The 21,719-nt window shown below is 41.0% G+C and overlaps 2 protein-coding genes across 2 annotated transcripts; both read left to right on the top strand.

Moving 5' to 3' along the window:
- The first annotated feature begins 4,613 nt into the window (after nt 1–4,613).
- On the top strand, nt 4,614–16,998 carry LOC128511770 (glycine receptor subunit alpha-4-like). The gene is made up of 10 exons (XM_053484750.1): nt 4,614–4,702; nt 6,857–6,984; nt 9,800–9,867; nt 9,994–10,217; nt 10,310–10,392; nt 13,416–13,553; nt 13,798–14,012; nt 15,125–15,283; nt 15,913–16,014; nt 16,194–16,998. Exons 1-10 carry the CDS (start codon nt 4,638–4,640, stop codon nt 16,467–16,469), a joined length of 1,458 nt encoding a protein of 485 aa, XP_053340725.1. The 5' UTR covers nt 4,614–4,637; the 3' UTR covers nt 16,470–16,998.
- A 777-nt stretch (nt 16,999–17,775) lies between these two features.
- LOC128512263 (glycine receptor subunit alpha-4-like) lies at nt 17,776–18,733 on the top strand. Its single transcript, XM_053485453.1, has 2 exons — nt 17,776–17,846; nt 18,015–18,733. The coding sequence occupies exon 2, from the start codon at nt 18,045–18,047 to the stop codon at nt 18,288–18,290; it is 246 nt and encodes an 81-aa protein (XP_053341428.1). The 5' UTR covers nt 17,776–17,846; nt 18,015–18,044; the 3' UTR covers nt 18,291–18,733.
- The last annotated feature ends 2,986 nt before the right edge of the window (nt 18,734–21,719 follow it).

Here is a 21,719-nt window from a genome sequence, read left to right as displayed (position 1 = left end):
CGTTTCCGAGCACATTTGGCCCCGGGGCCAGTTGATTTTTGTCTTTGAGCATGCAGTTGTTACAAGCTCGGGAACGAATCCCTGGACCGATTGCAGAGGTGGTCTCGGGAACGATTCATTCAAGTACTGTGTTTGCTAGAAATTTATACAGACCAAAACATCCAAAGACAATCGGACACTAAACATAAAAAATCAGCTATTCACGGAATTATCTGTAAGTATTGAGACGCGCGTGCAGCAGCAGCAAGCTAGGCCATGCAGAGTTAAACAAACTTCGGCTTGAGCAGCAAACAGCACGCGCGCGATACTGATGTGAGGAAAAGATAAATAATAGGAAAAAAAACATCCAGTGTGATCAAGTCGGAACCCCTCTGTCCCACGACATCTTCTACCTTCATCATCCGAACTGGACGGCGTGGATCCTGGTCTAGCAGAGAGCCTGTGAGCGAGCGGTAAGTTAATATTAAATAGTAAGTCATTAATGCTGTTTAAGAAAGTCCCGTGTTACCGCGGCATCTCCTGGGAATTGTCTGTGGATCTTGTGGTGACATTTTAAATGCATAATGCGAGTGTTCCACAAGACGAGCAAAGATTTGTAATAAATTTTGACTTGGAAAAACGAACAAGTCTTGGTTTACGAGTACCAAGTATCATCTATGCGCTTCTTGTTTTGACGCTGAATGTCACATGATCACAACTGAGCCAACAGTTTTTCTCTCTTGCGCTGCGTAATTGGGGTAATCGTCTCCCAAGCTGAGTCTTAGTGCCTGTCTCTTACTGGTAAAATCAACATCCGTGCACGCATGTACTTTTAACTATAACAGTGTGACTGTGTGTGTGTGAAACACATTTTATTTTGTGTTTGTAAGCGTGTGTACAACGCTCTTGTGTGCACACGTGTAAAGCAAAAGAAAGTCTCATTAGAGGTTAAAAATCTATATTCTCTCCCTCTGTCGTTAAGTGTGTGCGTTGTGTGCGCGCATAATTTGACACCGTATCGGTTTACACACACTCTCTCTCTCGCCAACCGGTTTTATTTTTACTTCATCTTTTGTGTTAATAATTTTTATGTATTTATTTATTTATTTGGACTGTGGAACAAATTATTCAAATTTCCATTATTTCCTATGAGAAAATTCGCTTTGGTTTATTAGTGTATTGGAATACAGGCCTGCTTCCGGAATTAATTATGCTCATAATCCAAGGTTCTACTGTAATAAGATATACAGGATGATGCTTTCACTTTAGTTCACAACAAAGTTAATGTTAAATACTCATGTCTTCTTACTTTAAGGCCCGAGAAAAAAATTCTGTTCAAAACAGTAGAATGTGATGAACTTAAAGTGCTCTGCTTAGGTAGCTATTAGAGTTACAGGTACTTTACTATTTACTCATTATTTTATGTATAACCTTTATGTACTGTATATACTCCAGCACGTCTCGGAGACAAGAAAATTGAGATGCTGATGATCCACATAAGCTCCATACACAATTTCAGGTTATCTGTGATTTGAGCTCTGTTTTAAAATTTGATGTGACAAAATTTGATGTTGAAAAATTACATTTGTACAAGCTGTTATGGTTGCAACCTTCAGCTAATTTCTTGCTTTTATACTTTCTTGCAGACAGACGCTGGAGGAAACACCGACTGAGACCTCTGACAGTAGCACAAGACCAGCTAAGAACAGAAGAAAGAGGCAAAACCTGACGTGCCAAAGCAGGAGACTCGTGTTGCCTGGATGAAAGCTTAAATTTAGATGGAGGAGCGCTGACTACGGATACTGAGAAAGGAACATGAAGAGATCGAATAGGATGTTGATGCAGATGGACCTACTGTTGTCTTAATTTAACACACAACCTCTTGCTATGTAAGTACAAGTAAATATAAAAATACGCTACATTTTAATATTTACTTTTTTCTCATTTTTGACAGCTACTTTTCTGTTATAGCACTTGTTTGAATTATATTTTACTTGAATATTTTTAATAAAACATTTTGCACTCTAACCAGTATTTTGTCTCCCTTCCAAATCACCCACACATCTTGGGTTTTACAGTATACATTTATTTTCAAAAATACAGATTAAACACACTGCACACAAAACATGTTAAACACAAAACATTGTTCAGAGCACCGTTGATTTTGTCACAAAAAAAAACATCCACATAGAGCAATAACAGGTGTAACAGTTTATGACCTGCAGTTTCTTCTTCTTTCTCATTTTGGACAGCAGAGAAACAAATTACCTCTCCACCGCCACATACATATGAGACCAACTGGTTTTAAACTTCCTGCTGATTTGTCCATTCATCTTTAAAGGTTAAATTTTTATAGTCTATGCCTTTTTTTTATAAGCCATCCTGTGTTGCACTTTTGTTTCTGTTTCTTGCGTATTTGGGTGGCTTGCAGGTGCATTAGCATAATTTCTGCATTTTTCGCATACTGTCTCTATACCCAGTAAACGATCATGTTGATTGGCTCTTTTGAGTAACGAGTATAGCCACACCCACCGTGACTGGGGGGAAAAAACAGCATTAAATTGGTTGCACTGAGTGGTTAGACATAATTAGGCACATAACTGCTCATAAACTAACTTCTACTCAACATTTAGATTGTATTTATGTCGAGCTACACATGTTGTTCCTGAGCTGCCAGTGATCCAGACTCCCTCTGCCCTCCGGACCTGTCTGACCCATCCTGGTGCCCCGCTTCTGGTTGGAGATCTCGACACATGGATGCCCCGTGTGTCTCTTTGGGATACGTCAGGACTGGAACTTCATACAAGTGTACCTGAGTTTTCAATAACTACCTGGACTCCATATTAACATCATCTGTTATGCTGAACTGCCTGCCAACTACCACACAGTATAAATGCAGATCAATTCCTGCGCTGTGTGTTTCACCCAAATGAGGATGGGTTCCCTGTTGAGTCCGGTTCCTCTTTCTTCCTATTACCATCTCAGGGTAATTTCAGTTTTTCCTTGCCACTGTCGCCCGTGTTTTGCTCACCAGGGACTATCTGCTCATCTTAATTCATACACATTCAAATTCCATACAAACTTAAATAATTTTTTTGATTGTGTAAAGCTGCTTTGGGACAATGCCAATTGTTAAAAGCACTATACAAATAAAATTTAATAAAATTGAAAAATATTTGTCACAGCTTTAACTTCAGGCAAATACCAAAGTCCTGCCAAGGTTTCATTAAATTCACGCAAAACTGTCTGGAGAGACAGACAGATGGATAATAAAAAATTCCTGAGACTGGTTCCTGGTCCTTCAATGTATAAGGTGTAAAGATATCACTGAAAGAGTCAGTTCTGACCCAATGTACAGAAAAAAAAATCCTTTCTCTTATTTATATAGATTGTCTAGGAAAAGGTTGACATTTAACAGATTTTCAGCTTTAGAAAAAGCTTCGTGCTTAAGAACTCAACCAGGGTTGTGATTTGAACTTACAACCTTCTGGTTACAAGAACACACTGTTATGTGTCCTCATGTCAGTCATTAAAGCATCCCTTCTTATTAAATCCTGCTGATAAACATGGACAGCTTAAAGCTTTTTTTTTCTTCTTTTTTTAGAAATTCCAACACTTTTTTGTGTCGTTTTCTGGCCACTAGATTCAGCATCCTTGATCGGTTTACAGAAGGAACATAAGCTACAGAACCAAATGTTCACTGGATTACTAAGGAAAAAAACATCCATCACCATAATTCTGTGTCTAGCTGTCTGTTCCTCAGTCTTTCCATCTTGTTTTTTCTCGCCGTCTCTCTGTCTGTCTGGTATTTATAATCCTCAGGTCAGTCAGAGTCCAGGCGACATGAAATATACATCCCTCTCCCCAGGGCCTTAGACACCCTAAAACTCATTCACTCCTCCACATTGGCCTTTCACTCCTTGTGTGTGTGATCGTGTGTGCACATCTCTCTCCAAAGTCCCTTTTTACAAGGCACGTTCTCTGGAGGTGTTTAAATTGATATTTACATGCAGGTTCACATCTTCCACTATGAAGCACGTTTTCATAGGAAGAAGGGAAAAAAAGGCAACTAAAACCATACAGGCCGTTTTGATATTTTTTACACTGTATTACACTGTATGGATGACTCAAAGATCAATCTGCCTCCTGTCAGGTTGAATTGGGGAAAGATAAAAAAAAAAAAACACTCCAGGGGAGTGGAAGTCTGCAGGTCGGTGAGATGGAGAGAAGAAGAGGAGAGTTGGGAAATGAAGCGAGAATGACGGTAAGAGTGCACTCTTGTCACAGTTGTTTTTACTGATAAACATCTTTAAATGCATCACACGCCCGAATGCCTGCACACACACACTCACACACACACACACACATTTACGCGTCTGGATCTGCTCCGGTTCCTTCGTCTCCTCCGGCTTGCGAGACCACTGAGAGAGAAGAGAAAGAAAGGAGGGAGTGAGACTCTTCTTCCCCCCACAGACAGAGAGAGAGACACACACACAAAATGAAACTTCTTGCCGGCACTTCTCTGAAAGCTTGATGTGGTTTGCGAGTCCACCAGTGTGGGAGGAGAAGAGTGTGTGAGTGTGAGTGTGAGTGTGGGGGAAGATCTCGATCCTTTGGTTTTGGAGCAGCACGGTTCATCGAGCAAGAAACGGAGCAGAATGTTCTCACAGCTGCAGAAGGTTGTGTGGATTTCAGTGTTATTGGGGGTGTGTGGAGTCCACAGGTAAGGGTTTTCACTTTTAATTGAATCAGTTCGAAATCCTGTTGGTCAGGAAGGGATAAGTGAGTGTGAGTGTGTGTGGAGATCAGGAAGGGCTAAGTGAGTGTGTGCATTTATATGTGTGTGGGTGGAGACTAGGCATGTACTGATTATCATCCATTCATCACATCGCGGTATTCAACGTGCATCTCATCCCATTTTAGTTAACGAAAATGTACAATTTCATTTTGTTCAAGGTGATTTTGTGTGTTGTATCCTCAGGCCTTTAGTAATGATGATGCTAATGTTTAGAGACAGTTTATAAGTAGACAATAGCAGATAAACATCTATATAAGCTTTAGTTGATGAAGCAGACGGTCACAAGTGTATCACAAGACAATAAAGGTGAATCTAATCTAATCTAATCTAATCTAATCTAATCTAATCTAGCTCATGGATCCTGCGCTGGCTCCTACCAAAATTTAAACTGATCTTAAAATACTAATAATAATCTATAGGACACTTAACAGTCACTGCTCTTATTGTTACTACATTATTCTGGGTGCTAATAAACAACCTGCAACTTTTCATCTAAGCAGGCGTGGTACATCATAAAACCTTTAACCAAAACCTTTCTCGGGTACTGCGTGATTTGAATGACTGTTTTCAAGACCTTATCTAATACTAAATCTCCCTTTTTCTTTTTTTTTTTCGGATTCTTGGCCAAGACCTCACAGGTGACTAAATCGCAAATTAAAACTGGGATAAACTTTCTTGTCATTTTAATATTCTTGACTTCATGAGCATCTGTCTGTTCAAAGAGGAAGTGAAGTAAAGGAACGCGAGCGTGAAATAGAGTTTAATGTGGAATCAGATTCAGTGGAGAGTAAAAGTGATGAGAGAGGGGGGAAGGAAGAGGGGGAAATGAGACGGGGGGGAGCGTAGGGGGGGCTACGACCACGACAGAAAGACGCAGACTAAGCCAGAAAAATATCCCATATACACAGAGCAAAACAAAGCAAGAACATGAAACAGAGATACAGTATGAGAGCAAACAGATGGAGAGAGTGAGGAAAAACGAAGGGATGAACAAAAGAGAGAGAGAGAGAGAGAGAGAAAGAGTAAGGGCATTGTAGTTATTCTTATAATGAGTCAAACTTTTCTGTCACATGTAATATCAACATGTACATTAACGTCTCGTCATTTGGGATCCAGACCTAAGGAGATTTCCACACTGTGTTGAAAAGCTTTGGACAGAAAGAATGTTCTAGAAAGAGCTCAGAGCCAGCCGAGGGGACCCTGGATAATGTTGAGTTAATTAAAGGGGAAGCTGGTGTCAAATCATCTTAAGCAAAGCAGCAAAGTCAAGTTGGCCGTTCTGATACTTTTCTTAATGATGACGAATATTAAATAATGAACTCAGGTCCATCCAGTACAGCTGTGGCTAAAAGTTTTGAGAATGACACAAACTAATTTTTAACAAAGTCTGCTGCCTCAATTTTTATGATGGTTATTTGCTTTATGAAGAGTGATCAGATGAATTGAAATTAATTACAGTTAAGTTCCTCTTTGCCATTAAAATGAAAAAAAAAATAAAATAAAATAATCCACTGCATTTCAGACCTGCCACAAAAGGACCAGTTGACATCATGCCAGTGAATCTTTTGTTAACATGAGTAAGAGTGTTGATGAGGACAAGGATGGAGATCACTCTCTCGTGCTAATTGAGGTTTATTAAAAGACTAGAAGTTTTTATCATGGTTATCTGCAAGGAAACACGTGCAGGCATCATTGCTTTGCACAAAAACGGATTTACAGCAACTTTTCCCACCCATCCAAGAATAGTTTGGTTTTGAACAATGCCTTTTACAGCACCTCGTCATAAGGCAAAAGTGATAACTTAGTGGCTCAAGAAACAAAACATAAAAATTTGGCTAGGAAACTCCCCAGACCTTGTGATCAAGAGGTGGGCGGACAAACGAAAATCCACAAATTCTGACTCAAAGCATTGATCATGTAAGAATGAGATGCAATCAGTCAAGATGTGGCCCAGAAGTGACAGGTGGAGTAGATCATAAAAGACCAAAACTTTGCTCAGGCACTGTATGAACTGAAAGAACATTTTAAAGACTAATCTAATTCAAAATCTTTCTTTCTCTCTGTTTCGTATTCTTCCAGGTTCACTTTTGGGAAGGACATGAAATCACCGAACGGAAGGTCCAAGCCCTTGTCGCCCTCAGACTTTCTGGACAAGCTTATGGGAAAGACGTCAGGCTACGATGCTCGCATCAGGCCCAACTTTAAAGGTGCTGTGTGTAATTTCTACACATAATAACATTATGATTTCATTGTTGCTTGGTGAAACTTGGTGAGACTTGAAATGCAACTATGAAATTGCTCAATTAAAAGTGCAGTTATAATTTGTTTTAATCAAATATCAATAGTGAATTATGTCATGTTTAATAAATATTTTTTTAAGTTTATATAAAAACATCTGGCCTGAGACATCTTTATTTAAGCTCTCTGCAGCTACAGAGCACCCACGTTGTCCAAATAAACATCTTGCTCATTTTCTCAAAAGCCATAAATTTAATCTGAAATCTAAAACATGCATTTTCTTGCATTTTTTTCCTTGTACCTTCATCCCTCTTTTCTGCTGCTGATATTCTTGTCTCTTTGAGACGCCGGGAAGCAGCAGCAGCGTGCAGAGAGGAACCTGCTGATTTCAGCCCGAAATAAAAACAAACGGTCCGAGTCTTCACTCCCTTTCTGACTGCGGGAATACAAAGACAAACGCTGATAAAGAGGCTGTGTGCGCGCAGCAGGGAGGTACTTGAAAACGGAAAAAAAAAACAAGAAAGAAACAAAAAATCGTGTGTCCAGCAAAAATATTCCCTTCTAATCAGTCGAGCTCGGCTGGGAATAGTTTAGAAATGCAAAAGGTCAGAAAGGCAAAAGTTATTCAGAACAGCAACTTTTTTTTATGAGATGACATCTCAGCAGCGCTAATTCCCCACAGAATAAAATAGCAGGTATTATTTTAAAAATAACAGCTGAGGAAGTTATGGTATATGGTATAGAGGTTATATGTACAGAGAACAGTGCCAGGCTTCAGCTAGTGAGGCTAATGGTTTACATACATGCTAAGTGGCATGAAAAATGTTCTTAGATATTATCCAACTAGAATGTCAATGTGTTTATACGCAGCACATCCTGAAAAATTCAAAAGTTAGTTTGCTTTTGTAATTTATTGATCTCATATATTCTAGATTCATAACATCTAAAGTAATACATTATATTAGTTAAGGTTCTTTAAGCATGTGCATGAGTGTGTCATGGCATGGAGGAGATCAGCCTGGCTGCGCTGCGGAGGCATTACTGAAAACCAGGTTGCTTTGATAGCAGCCCTTAGCTCATCTGTATTGTTGGTTCGGGGGTTTCTTATCCTTCTTCTGACAATGATCCCATAGCTTTATGAGGTTTGGGTCACTGGCCAGTCAAGCACGTAAGCAAGTAATATCAGGGTCAGCAAACCGGTGGGTGGTAGATTGCTAAGTCCTGCTGGAAAAGGAAAACATGGCATAACGTTTGTCAGCAGACGGATGCATAAAGTGCTGTAAAATCTCCTTTAGACTTGATAACACACACAGCAGCCGACGACACGGCACCCCAAATCATCACCGACCATGAAAACTTCACACTAAACTCCAAGAAACTTGGATTCAGTGCCTCTCGATTCTTCCTCCAGACTATCGAACCTTCTTTTATTTTAAAGCTCTGCCTAAAATATTAACTTTCTCCCGAACCTTTCTCTAGCTAGACAGCATGTAGTCACTTTATGATGTTACTGTAGCTAGTGAATCTTCGGTTGTTCGGTTGACATCAGCATTCACCTCAGACTCCATGTGGCAAAATGTACACGTTTATCCGCCGGTGTCCTCGTTAAAAAACCTAAAAACGCCATGTTTTTATTGATGATTGCGACAATCTAATCTCGCTTGGGTTCCGCCACGTTAAGAGCGTTTAGAGCGCAGCAACACGGGTTGGTGTGCAGAATTTCCCCATCCACACGCCAAAACGTTTCGTTTCCTTTGTGGTCTGCTCGCTGTTAACCTACAGACCCAAATTAGTCACTCTCTGTCTGTTTCTATCTACTATTTTATATTCTCCGCTGTCTCTTCCTTCGCCCGTCCACACTGTAGATCATGTTTGACACATTTCCTGCAGGCTCATGCTCTCGTCCCTGTCCTCCCACGCCTCCTCAGCCTCTCACCCTGTCTCCCTAGCCCTTTTTCCTTTTTCTGTCCCCTCTTTTTAAAAAAAATGATCTCTTTCTCTTATTTTGCTTTTATTAGCTCAGTCTTTTAGTGTGTGTCTGTGTGTGTGTGTGTGCGTGCGCGTGTGTGTGTGTCAAAGCTCATCTATCATTCATCTTAGTGCTGAGATGAAGCTGGACATCAGTGTGTGTCAGAGTGGAACGTCCCGGCTGATTAGCCAGAAATGTAACTTACGTCCCTAAAGTTAAATCAATAAATAATAATCTGTCTGTAAGCTTATCGTATCTCATCTTATCTTATCAAATATTCAGGAAAAAATTGTTAAGGCCGGCTGGGTGGTAATTGGAGCGGGTTGGACAGCTGGCATGGATTGTGCAGCGCTCCTCATTATTTCTTTTACACTGTCACAATCTGGCAACCTGATGAGTAATTCAAGATGTCGGCATTATCCGTAGCTGCATGCTATTGATGTGCAGCAACAATTGCTTCTCAAAGACCATTGCTTATGTCTTTCCCTCTTGGCACTGTGTTAACGCACATCTGAACGCTCCAGACCAACCAACAGCCAAAACTTCTGCTTTTATAGATCAAGTAATCAAGGGCTGATGATTAGCAGCACGTGGCTGCAACTTACCCTCATAAATCATGTGAGGGCGCTATTCATCTGCGGTTGTATTTGTCTTATACTATGATTCACTATGATCAGATGATTTTTATTACGTTATAGATTACATATAGAGTTAAAAGAGGGTGTACTAACTTTTGAACATGACTACGTGTGTGTGCTCATTTGTCTTTTACATGTCATGATACGCAGGTTTGTGTGTGTCCATGCTTTTTTCAGGGCCTCCTGTCAACGTCACCTGCAACATCTTCATCAACAGCTTTGGCTCGGTCACAGAGACCACTATGGTATACACACACACACACACACACTTAATACTATACAGGTGTCATCTCAACATCTCGATATCTTCAGGTGTAATCTCTTCTCCTTTAACTCTACCCGTCTCTGTCCGATTCCTCGTCCCTCCACAGGACTACCGCTTGAACGTGTTCTTGCGCCAGCAGTGGAACGACCCTCGTCTGGCGTATAAAGAGTACCCTGATGACTCGCTTGATCTGGACCCGTCCATGCTGGACTCCATCTGGAAACCCGACCTGTTCTTCGCCAACGAGAAAGGCGCCAACTTCCACGAGGTCACCACCGACAACAAGCTGCTGAGGATCTTCCAAAACGGCAATGTCCTCTACAGCATCCGGTAATATGATGAGTACTTGAACCAGGGAGTTAGCGTTCTGTTCAGGAAGTGTGTGTTTTTTTTTTTTTTTCTCATACCGGTCTTTCTCTTAGGTTGACTCTGATTCTGTCTTGTCCAATGGATCTAAAGAACTTCCCCATGGACATTCAGACCTGCACCATGCAGCTAGAGAGCTGTGAGTCCTTCATTATTAAGAATTATTACACATTCTGAATTCTGATTGGTTAGAGTGTGCTAGTTGTTGTTTTTTCATTTATTCAAATGCGCTACTTTAACCATATACAATTGTGTTCAAAATAATAGCAGTGTGCTGAAAAAAGTGAGTAAAGTTCCATATCCATATAACTTTTAATTTAAATCACACAAATGCATTGGACACCCTAAACGTTCTATTCTGAATCACAACATGAAGAAAAATGTGCTAAATAAATTATTAGTTTACAGAAAGTGAAGAAAAACAAATATTAGTCTGTTTAAAAAAATAGCAGTGTCATCATTCATCTTTACAAAGTGATAAAACTACCGTTTAAACAAAAATGCTTGAAGTTTAATCTTTCTTGTGCATCTCTGAACTAATATTTAGTTGTATAACCATGGTTTCTGAGAACTGCTTTATAACTGTGACAATTGTACTACATGCCACAATTCCTCTGCATTTCTTGCTTTTGCCTCAGAAACAGCATTTTAATTGCTATCAGCCCACAAGTTTTCTATTGGATTAGGGTCTGAGGATTGGGCTGCCACTCCATAACGTCAATCTTGTTGGTCTGGAACCAAGATGCTGCTCGCTTACTGGTGTGTTTGGGGTCGTTGTCTTGTTGAATCACCCATTTCAAGGGCATTTCCTCTTCCGCATAATGCAACGTGACCTTTTTAAGTATTCTGATGGACTCAAACTGATCCATGATCCCTGAAATGTGATAAATAGACCCAACACCATACTGTAGTACGAGAAGCTTCCCCATATCATGATGCTTGTGCCTCCATGCTTCACTGTCTTCACAGTGTACTGTGGCCTGAATTTAGTGTTTGGGGGCCTGACAAACTGTCTGCGGCCTCTAGACCCAAAAGGACAATCTTGCTTTTATCAGTCCACAAAATATTGTCCCATTTCTCTTTAGGCCAGTCAGTGTGTTCTTTGGCGAACTGTTACCTCTTCAGCACATGTCTGTTTTCCAACAATGGGACTTTGCGGGGCTTCTTGCTGATAGCTTGACTTCACATAGCCGTCTTCTAATAGTAACAGTACTAACAGGTAACTTTAGATGTTTTTTGACCTGCTAAAACTGATCATTGGCTGAGTCTTTGCCAATTTTGTTATTCTTCGATCCATTCGAATGGTAGTTTTCCATTTTCTTCCACATCTTTCTGGTTTTGATCTCCATTTTAAAGCATTGATATCATTTTATCAGAGCAGCCTATCATGTTCTGCACCTGTTTGTATATTTTCTTCCATCTCTAATCAACTTTTAAATTGAAGTACGCTGTTGTTCGGAACAATATCTGGAACGACCTATTTTATTTTGATTTTCAGAGGGAAATGCACAGGACAACCTTTTCTGCATTTATCCTTAAATAAGAAGAACTTGTTTGAAACCTGTTTTTTTACAGAATAATTTACCTCTCTAATTGAACTCCACACTGCTTTTATTTTGAACACGCCCCATTTCAATTAATGATTAAATTGCACCGAATCAGGTTCATCCAATCATGACTGTTGAGTCCTTCACTACACCTACAAGTAATATATTCACCATGAAGAAATATAATTTCTCCCAAAAACAATTACTGATCTGGTTACTGATGTTGGACTGCTATTATTTTGAACACAACTGTACATCTCTCCAGCTTCGGCATTTCGATCTCATCGTTGAGAATCAGTTTCACTTTATTTTTATTCCTGATACTCCCTGCCGAGTTTTTTCATGGAACAGTCCCAGGTTACTTCATCCCTAAACTCCCAGTCACGATCCCTCAGACTTTAATATTTTATTCATTTTCCACCCGCAGGCTTTCCCATAGCATGGTAGGCTCAGTGTGTGTCGGTGAGTCGCCTGTGTAAAACTAGCTGTCTGAGAATCCTTCAGGTTGGTATCTATCTGAGAATACAGAAAGAGGCGTTTTGACCATTTTGACTCACAAAGCCGTCGAGTTGACCTTTTATCCCCGCACTAAGAATAACCCTGTCTTTAATGAGCCCTCGTCAGCGTTCCCTCGGGACATGGCAGTGGGAATGATTCAATGCAATTCAATTTTTATTTGTATAGCGCTTTTTAAATGGTCATTGTCGCAAAGCAGCTTTACAGAATCAAAAGAAAATTATGGAAATGAGCATGAAATGTGTGAGAAAATATGATCTCATTGAAGATGTGCAGGATAGACCCTGAGTGCTGCTCGAAAGTCTTTTTGAATTTTATTATTGAGCCAGTACAAAAACATTTACAGTACAAACATCAGTATTTAAACACAAAATTAAAAGTTACAGAAAAATACAGCACCCTATATAAGCGATCGCTTTTCATAAAAAATATATAATAAAAAATAGAAATTGTTGGGTTTTGCGTGCAACAATTAAACAGATCCTCAGAAGAACTGTGTGTAGTCCTACAGGATGCGCAGTAAAACTTGGTAGCTAATTTCCTCATAAAACTAAACAAATTGTACCTGAGCCTAAAGGGTTCTCAAAGTCAATCACACCTTTGTTTCATTAATTACTTTTTTTCTGGAATTATTTCTTTTTTTTTAAAGCCACGCTTACTCTATAGCATTTATTTGCATGTGCGTTTTGCACAGTACTACACAGTACATATACATACTGTAGTATATACTCGTACATTTTTTTATTTAATCATTAGTTACCAGAAGGGGGCGCTGTCCCAGAATACTGATACCCTTGAGATGTTCATTAATCTAAACACATTAAGCCAGAATTTGTCCAGTATGTAAAAAAATAATAATAATTACCGTGTCATATCACACTGTCTTCTGGGTCAGCTCTGATTCTGTAGCGTGACCTAACGTTCCGAATCGTCAGACAAACCTCGTCTGAGCAAAGAAACTTTTGATATGGGTCATAAATTAGCGATGACGATTAAACCGACAGGAAACTGAGACGGTGTGTTTAAATGCAAATTATTTTCCTCTTTAAGACAAAATAAAAATGTTCATCAGCGGATCTCTCTTACGCTCTCTCTTCAGTTGGTTACACCATGAACGATCTGATTTTCCAGTGGCTGGATAAAGGTCCTGTGCAGGTGGCCGATGATTTAACGATGCCGCAGTTTGTGCTGAAAGAGGAGAAGGACCTGGGATACTGCACCAAGCACTACAACACCGGTATCACACAAACATTAGCTCACGCACGAATAAACCCCAAACACTCCTGAGGTCAAACGTCTAATTCCATTAGAATGTATTCGGCGTGCAGAAATGCCGCAAGACTTTCAAAACAGGTTCTGACCTTTTTCTATGCAGATTTGTGGAAGCTGTGAGTAATAAGGGGATTTTTAAGGAGAAGCATCATTTACTGAACCTTACTAGGCGTTATATTGGTAGTGACGTATTGCTTGTGTTTGGGCAGGTAAGTTCACCTGCATCGAGGTGAAGTTCCACCTGCAGAGGCAGATGGGATATTATCTCATCCAGATGTACATTCCCAGCCTGCTGACGGTCATCCTGTCCTGGGTTTCATTCTGGATCAACATGGACGCCGCTCCTGCTCGCGTCGGCCTCGGTATCACCACTGTCCTCACCATGACAACGCAGAGCTCCGGCTCCAGGGCTTCGCTGCCCAAGGTTTAAAGTCACTGTCTCTCCACCCAGCCTCCCATCCAACTGTCCATCAGAACTCCAGCGTCTCACTGCCCATATCCATCTCATCCACCCAGCTAACCAATCACCTGTCTATACCCTCAGTCGTCTGTTGTACCGAACTCTGGCCTCAAGCTGCCATTCATGCATCTATATACTTATTCAACTTCAGTATCAAAGCAGTAATAACATCTCAGATCACTCATCCATTTATTATACATCAATCCATCCTTCCACTGTACTGTAAAGTCTGGCTGCAAAGACTACCTTACTATGTTTCATCCATCCATTCATTGATACATCAATCCATTCATCGATCCACAATACTGTAAGTTCTGGCTCCAGATTCTCCCTTCCTATATTTCATTCATTTAGTTATTGATTGATCGATCCATTTACAGTACTTTAAGGTCTGACTGCGGGGACGTCCTACATATGTTTCATCAATCCACTCATCAGTACATCCATCCACAGTACTTTATGGTCTGGCTGCAAAGACTACTTTACTGTATTCCATCCATCCATCCATCCATCCATCCATAGTACTATAAGTCTCCAGAGACTCCCTTATTATGTTTTATTCATCCATCCATCTACAATACTGTAAGGTCTGACTGCAGGGACTCCCTACCTATGTATCATCCATTCATTGATCCACAATACTATAAGTTTTGGCTCCAGAGACTCACTACCTATGTTTCATCTGTCCAATTATTGCTTGATCCATCCTTCCATTTAAAGTACTGTAAGGTCTGACTGCAGAGAACCCCTACCTATGTTTCATCCATCCATTGCTTGATACATCGATCCATCCAGCCATCCATCCATCCATAGTACTCCAAGGTCTGACTGCAGAAACTCCCTACCTATGTTTTGTCCATCCATCCATCCATCCATCCATCCATCCATCCATCCACAATGTGGTAAGGTCTGGTTGCAGAGATTCCCAAATTATGTTTTATCCATTTATCCATCTGACTGTAATACTTATGCCATCATTCCTTACTACACACTTTTCACAATTATTCATCTAACTTTTGCAGCATGTTCATCAATCAGTTTCGTAAAAGTCCATCACATGTGTGTGTATATTGTAGGTGTCCTATGTGAAGGCGATAGATATCTGGATGGCTGTGTGTTTGCTGTTTGTCTTTGCCGCGTTGTTGGAGTACGCCGCGGTGAACTTTGTCTCTCGGCAGCACAAAGAGTTCTTCAGACTCAGGAGGCGACTGCAGGAAGAGCAACGGCAAAGAGCCGTGAGTGACTTCGCCATGTTCTGCCCTAACACCCACCCACCCATACACAAACACACATTAGGGCCATGTTGCAACATTATTCACCAATAAAAACGTGGCGGCATTGGCATTCAATCCAGTGTGAATGTGTCCCAAACTACAACCAGCTCACTATAGGTGATGAATACGTTTATAGCAAACCGTTTGTCCATTTTGTAGCAACAACTGAAAGTACAGCATAGTGAAAGTCAATTCATGGAATTTAACAGAAGTAAAAAAAAAAAAAAAAAAAGAGCTTCAGAATGCCCATAATGCACCTCAATTGAAAATAATACAAAACGTTTAGTATGTAGTGCAAAGTGTGTGAGATTTTTGGTGTTTATGTGGCCTAAATAGTAAGTATAGTGTAGTATTGGACAAACACAATGGAAAAGAAATGTATATCAGTGTATCACTGGGTTCTCAGCTGTGTGCGCATGTGTGTGTGTATGTGTGTGTGTTTTGCTGGGATTTGCAGTGACCTAGTTTCAGAGGCTCAGCACTGTGTGGAGAACACAAGAGCGAGGGAATGATTTGCTCTGTGAATAAATAATGTGTTATGCCCATTTCTGAGTAAACTGTGTGTGTGTGTGTGTGTGTGTGTTGTTCAGGCTTCAGGTCAGTTTGATGGAGCTGAGAAAACCAAGAGCAATGATATTACAGTCGGCACGACGTCCTACAGGAACACAAAACAATGCAGTGCTTGTGTACAGGTACACACACACACACACACACACACACACTCTTTATAAGGTACCGCTGTTGGATAGCTTATGGATGATGCAGACGTACCCTAATAAAATGTCAGCTACGTAGGCATATACATAAACAACTATAAGAAATCATTTCACCCTGCGTCATCGTACTTCCATCTGTCCGCCGTTCTTCACAGGAGTTAGCGCAACACCACCAGGATTACTTCATGTCCAACTTCGGCTTGGACGTCCACCTGTCCGGAGACGGTCCCCTCTCTGAGGCGGCGGCCATGTTCGCCGCTCTTCCTCCAGGTCACTCGATGTTCCAGATCCGCCGCCGTTTCATTGACCGCGCCAAACGAATCGACACCGTCTCGCGCGCTCTCTTTCCCCTTACCTTCCTCATCTTCAACGTCTTCTACTGGCTCACCTACAAAGTTCTGCGTAACGAGGATTTCCACTCCGCCCTGTGAACGCTGTGGACTGAAGGACACCGCTCCAGCGCTTTCACATCACCGTCATGGACGGTTCACTGAACAGACTGAATCAGTCAGCGAAGTGGAAATTAGCAAGCATCGTGTTTGGCTCCCGTGTAGCTTCCTGTAGCTTATCTCACAACCTTACGTTCCTGCCTGTAACCTAACCTTAAGTTCACACCAGCAGGTCACAAGTCGTTCATGCGCTTGTACATTGTCTTTCACTAAGCAATGGAGTAAGCTAATTTATGTACGCTTATAAATTTACGCACTCATCAGCATTGTTTAGTTAGCAAGGAAAGCATTCTGTGATAGCTACGTGCACTTCCTTTTCATGCTTCTTCATGATGTTTCTGTACATATTTGTACAATGATCGATTGTAAATGATTTTCCGTTTTATTTTTTTTTATTTTGTATCAGACACAGCAAAGATCAAAAGTCAGTTATCAACCCGAGTCTCCTGCCTAGTGTCTTGAAAACTATGTACACTTACCCAGAAGGCATTGCAATCCAGCGCAACATGAAAACAAGCAGTTGAAACTCTTCAAACATGTAAACAGGAGCAATAAAATATTTAATACTGGTTTCCTATCATGTTTAACGTAGCTTAACTTCCCTCACGTGTTACTAGCGCGTTAGCTATTTATTGTGTGTTAAGATGCTTCTGTTAGATCCAGGAAGATAAATTGTAACAGATGAATCCATTCTCTAGGAAAGACACAAAGGACGTAAGTATCAAGTCTCACGTTAAAGAAAACTAGTCTGATGAACAAGGAGACATTATTGCAACACGTCATGTGTAATTCGTTAATTTCTTAAAAAGCGAGCACGCTCCTCAGCAGCCTTTGCGACAGGAAGCGGTGCAACAGTACTTTATGTGGAGGTTCAGAAGCAAGTGTTTAGACGAAGCAAGAGTCTCCCACATGTCCACAAACACACACACACACTGACACCAATCTGTCAATCAGGTCTTCTGGAACAGTCTGAACGTTTGCGGTGAGTATAGTGTAGTATTGGACAAACACAATGGAAAAGAAATGTATATCAGTGTATCACTGGGTTCTCAGCTGTGTGCGCATGTGTGTGTGTGTGTGTGTGTGTGTGTGTGTGTTTTGCTGGGATTTGCAGTGACCTAGTTTCAGAGGCTCAGCACTGTGTGGAGAACACAAGAGCGAGGGAATGATTTGCTCTGTGAATAAATAATGTGTTATGCCCATTTCTGAGTAAACTGTGTGTGTGTGTGTGTGTGTGTGTGTGTGTGTGTTGTTCAGGCTTCAGGTCAGTTTGATGGAGCTGAGAAAACCAAGAGCAATGATATTACAGTCGGCACGACATCCTACAGGAACACAAAACAATGCAGTGCTTGTGTACAGGTACACACACACACACACACACTCTTAAGGTACCGCTGTTGTATAGCTTATGGATGATGCAGACGTACCCTAATAAAATGTCAGCTACGTAGGCATAGACATAAACAACTATAAGAAATCATTTCACCCTGCGTCATCGTACTTCCATCTGTCCGCCGTTCTTCACAGGAGTTAGCGCAACACCACCAGGATTACTTTATGTCCAACTTCGGCTTGGACGTCCACCTGTCCGGAGACGGTCCCCTCTCTGAGGCGGCGGCCATGTTCGCCGCTCTTCCTCCAGGTCACTCGATGTTCCAGATCCGCCGCCGGTTCATTGACCGCGCCAAACGAATCGACACCGTCTCGCGCGCTCTCTTTCCCCTCACCTTCCTCATCTTCAACGTCTTCTACTGGCTCACCTACAAAGTTCTGCGTAACGAGGATTTCCACTCCGTCCTGTGAACGCTGTGGACTGAAGGACACCGCTCCAGCGCTTTCACATCACCGTCATGGACGGTTCACTGAACAGACTGAATCAGTCAGCGAAGTGGAAATTAGCAAGCATTGTGTTTGGCTCCCGTGTAGCTTCCTGTAGCTTATCTCACAACCTTACGTTCCTGCCTGTAACCTAACCTTAAGTTCACACCAGCAGGTCACAAGTCGTTCATGCGCTTGTACATTGTCTTTCACTAAGCAATGGAGTAAGCTAATTTATGTACGCTTATAAATTTACGCACTCATCAGCATTGTTTAGTTAGCAAGGAAAGCATTCTGTGATAGCTACGTGCACTTCCTTTTCATGCTTCTTCATGATGTTTCTGTACATATTTGAACAATGATCGATTGTAAATGATTTTCCGTTTTATTTTTTTTTATTTTGTATCAGACACAGCAAAGGTCAAAAGTCAGTTATCAACCCGAGTCTCCTGCCTAGTGTTTCGAAAACTATGTACACTTACCCAGAAGGCATTGCAATCCAGCGCAACATGAAAACAAGCAGTTGAAACTCTTCAAACATGTAAACAGGAGCAATAAAATATTTAATACTGGTTTCCTATCATGTTTAACGTAGCTTAACTTCCCTCACGTGTTACTAGCGCGTTAGCTATTTATTGTGTGTTAAGATGCTTCTGTTAGATCCAGGAAGATAAATTGTAACAGATGAATCCATTCTCTAGGAAAGACACAAAGGACGTAAGTATCAAGTCTCACGTTAAAGAAAACTAGTCTGATGAACAAGGAGACATTATTGCAACACGTCATGTGTAATTCGTTAATTTCTTAAAAAGCGAGCACGCTCCTCAGCAGCCTTTGCGACAGGAAGCGGTGCAACAGTACTTTATGTGGAGGTTCAGAAGCAAGTGTTTAGACGAAGCAAGAGTCTCCCACATGTCCACAAACACACACACACACTGACACCAATCTGTCAATCAGGTCTTCTGGAACAGTCTGAACGTTTGCAGTGAATCACTAATACGCTATCTCTGAGCGACGGGTCACGTCGGTGACTCAGCCGCGTGTCAGAGGAGCCTCCTACCCTGTGGCTAAAAGAGAAATCCCAGAGAGGCGAAGAAGTGAACCGTGAACAGACGGACCCTGAGCTCCGCGCTGTCTACGCTTACAAGCTCTGGACAAGACACAAGGCATAAATAATCCAAGGCTGTAACAACAGAGATATGAAACGCTTCCAGCCATTGAGCAAGCTGTGTTCTAGAACACACACACACTCCTATTGAGATTATTACCACCTTGGCGAGGTGACTCTTATGACTTATGATACGCTGTGTGTATGGACCTCTTAATGCCACGTCTTCAGCATACAGAGCATCTGATAAAACATAATGCTGTTTTATAATTATTTACATATGCTAGTGACGTGTCAATAGAACTTTTTTTAACCTCTTAGGCCTTGTTCACACGGGCGTTAAAATCGAGCGTTTTTCTTGCGTTTGTAGCGTCCGGTGAGCGCGGTTTAAGCGGCGAGTGTTTTCTACACATAGGAGTCAGTGAGATTGTTCACACGGGCTTTGGTGACGTGCGTTTGTCCGGCATTATACAAATTATAAATTATAATGGCATTTATACGGCATTAAAAAACCGTTGCATGCAGCTTTTTCTTGGCGTTCAAAACCCAACAAACGCAAGAAAACCGCTTCTAGTTTGTTTTCTGCGTGTTCATTTTACGCTTCAGAGGACCGGATATATCCCATGATCCTCCATGCTATACATAGGGAAATGCGGAAAAGGGCAAAATAAAAAAAATCATTGTTGAAAAACTTACGCGGAAATTTTCATTTCTTCATAAACCACAAAAAAAGACTTCCTTTAATCCAACGTTGTGCAGTCAGAGAGTGAACCCGGTAGCAGCGGGCTTTCATATCCAGTTCCCGACACACTGCCCCCACAGGTTAACACACAAACTACAGTTTGGGCTGCAGGCTGACGTTAGACAGAGACAAACAAACGCCGGTGTAGAAGTCAATCAAGCGCCACTATAAAACGCAACATAAACGTCTAGGACGTTCAGAGCACTGTCGTTTATCCAAAAACTTAACGCCCGTGTGAACAAGGCCTTACACTTACGAACTTACGAACATCCAAGTTATGAATTTCTGCAGATACAAATGAACCGCGGTTCTACTTCCGGTTCAATCATGGAAGTAACTCATATGTTAGACACTGCAGTGCATCAGATACCAATATTAACAATATTTTTACAGTATTTTAGTTATTTTTAGTAACGGTGAACGTATATAAAATGTCTAAAGCCTGGAATATCTTATGTGTGCGTGAGAAATTAATCAGTTCTGATAAAAAAATGTCCGTCTTTATGGTAAATAATCGTAATTTTAGAAAATTCCCAACAAAACAGAGTCCAATACAGTGGAAAACAGCGGAGACAAAATGGCATCCGGGATTCCCCTTGCGATTTAAAGGCACAAATTCAATTAAATTCAATTTTGTTTGTATAGCGCTTTTAACAATTGTCATTGTCGCAAAGCAGCTTTACACAATCAAAATAATTATTTAAGTCTGTATGCAATGTAAGTGTGCATGAATCAAGATGAGCAGATTGTCCCTGGTGAGCAAGCCGAGGACGACAGTGGCAAGGAAAAACTCCCTGAGATGGTAATAGGAAGAAACCTTGAGAGGAACCAGACTTAACAGGGAACCCATCCTCATTTGGGTGAAACACAGAGCAGGAAATGATCTGCATTTATACAGTGTGTTAGATGGCAGCCAGTTCAGCTATAACTGTTGATGTTAATTGATGTAAATATGGAGTCCATTGCAATCTTGAACTATTGAGCAACCGCAGCCAAGTAAAGTCCTCAGAGAAACAGCTGTCAACACCAGTCGAAGCCAGACGTTCTCAGATCTCCAACCAGAAGCGGAACACCAGGATGGGTCAGACAGGTCCGGAGGGCAGAGGGAGTCAACACTGTTATATTTGACATTGCCTTAGGCGCATTTACAGTTTTTGTCTACATGACAACAGTGTGGAAAAAGGGGACAGATTTAATCAAATAGATTGGTATTGCTTTACATTGTATTATATTCGTGTCAAAGGTAAACAAGACTCATTAGATTTAACATAGACTTGCTGCTGGAACAGAACTTGTTCATAAGTTGCGGACTACCTGCATTGGTTCTAATATAAAACTCCAAAGGTGGGAAAACAAAAGGTCTACTTTCTCATTTACGGTGTCCTAAATTTTTAATAAAAAATACTTATAGGCAAATCTTAAAACCAGCAGTTACCCCAGGAAGTACACATTAGCAAAATTCCCAAAAAGCTTAATAAAGTAGTTTTATCTCTCCACATCTCTTAACAGCATACAATGAACAGAAATCACCAGGGATTCTCCCAACATATCCTCAGTGCCTATT

The sequence above is a fragment of the Clarias gariepinus genome, chromosome 24 (assembly GCF_024256425.1).
Source record: "Clarias gariepinus isolate MV-2021 ecotype Netherlands chromosome 24, CGAR_prim_01v2, whole genome shotgun sequence".
Lineage (NCBI taxonomy): Eukaryota > Metazoa > Chordata > Actinopteri > Siluriformes > Clariidae > Clarias > Clarias gariepinus.
Note: the sequence above shows the minus strand (reverse complement) of the source record. Positions and strands in the feature narration are given on the sequence as shown.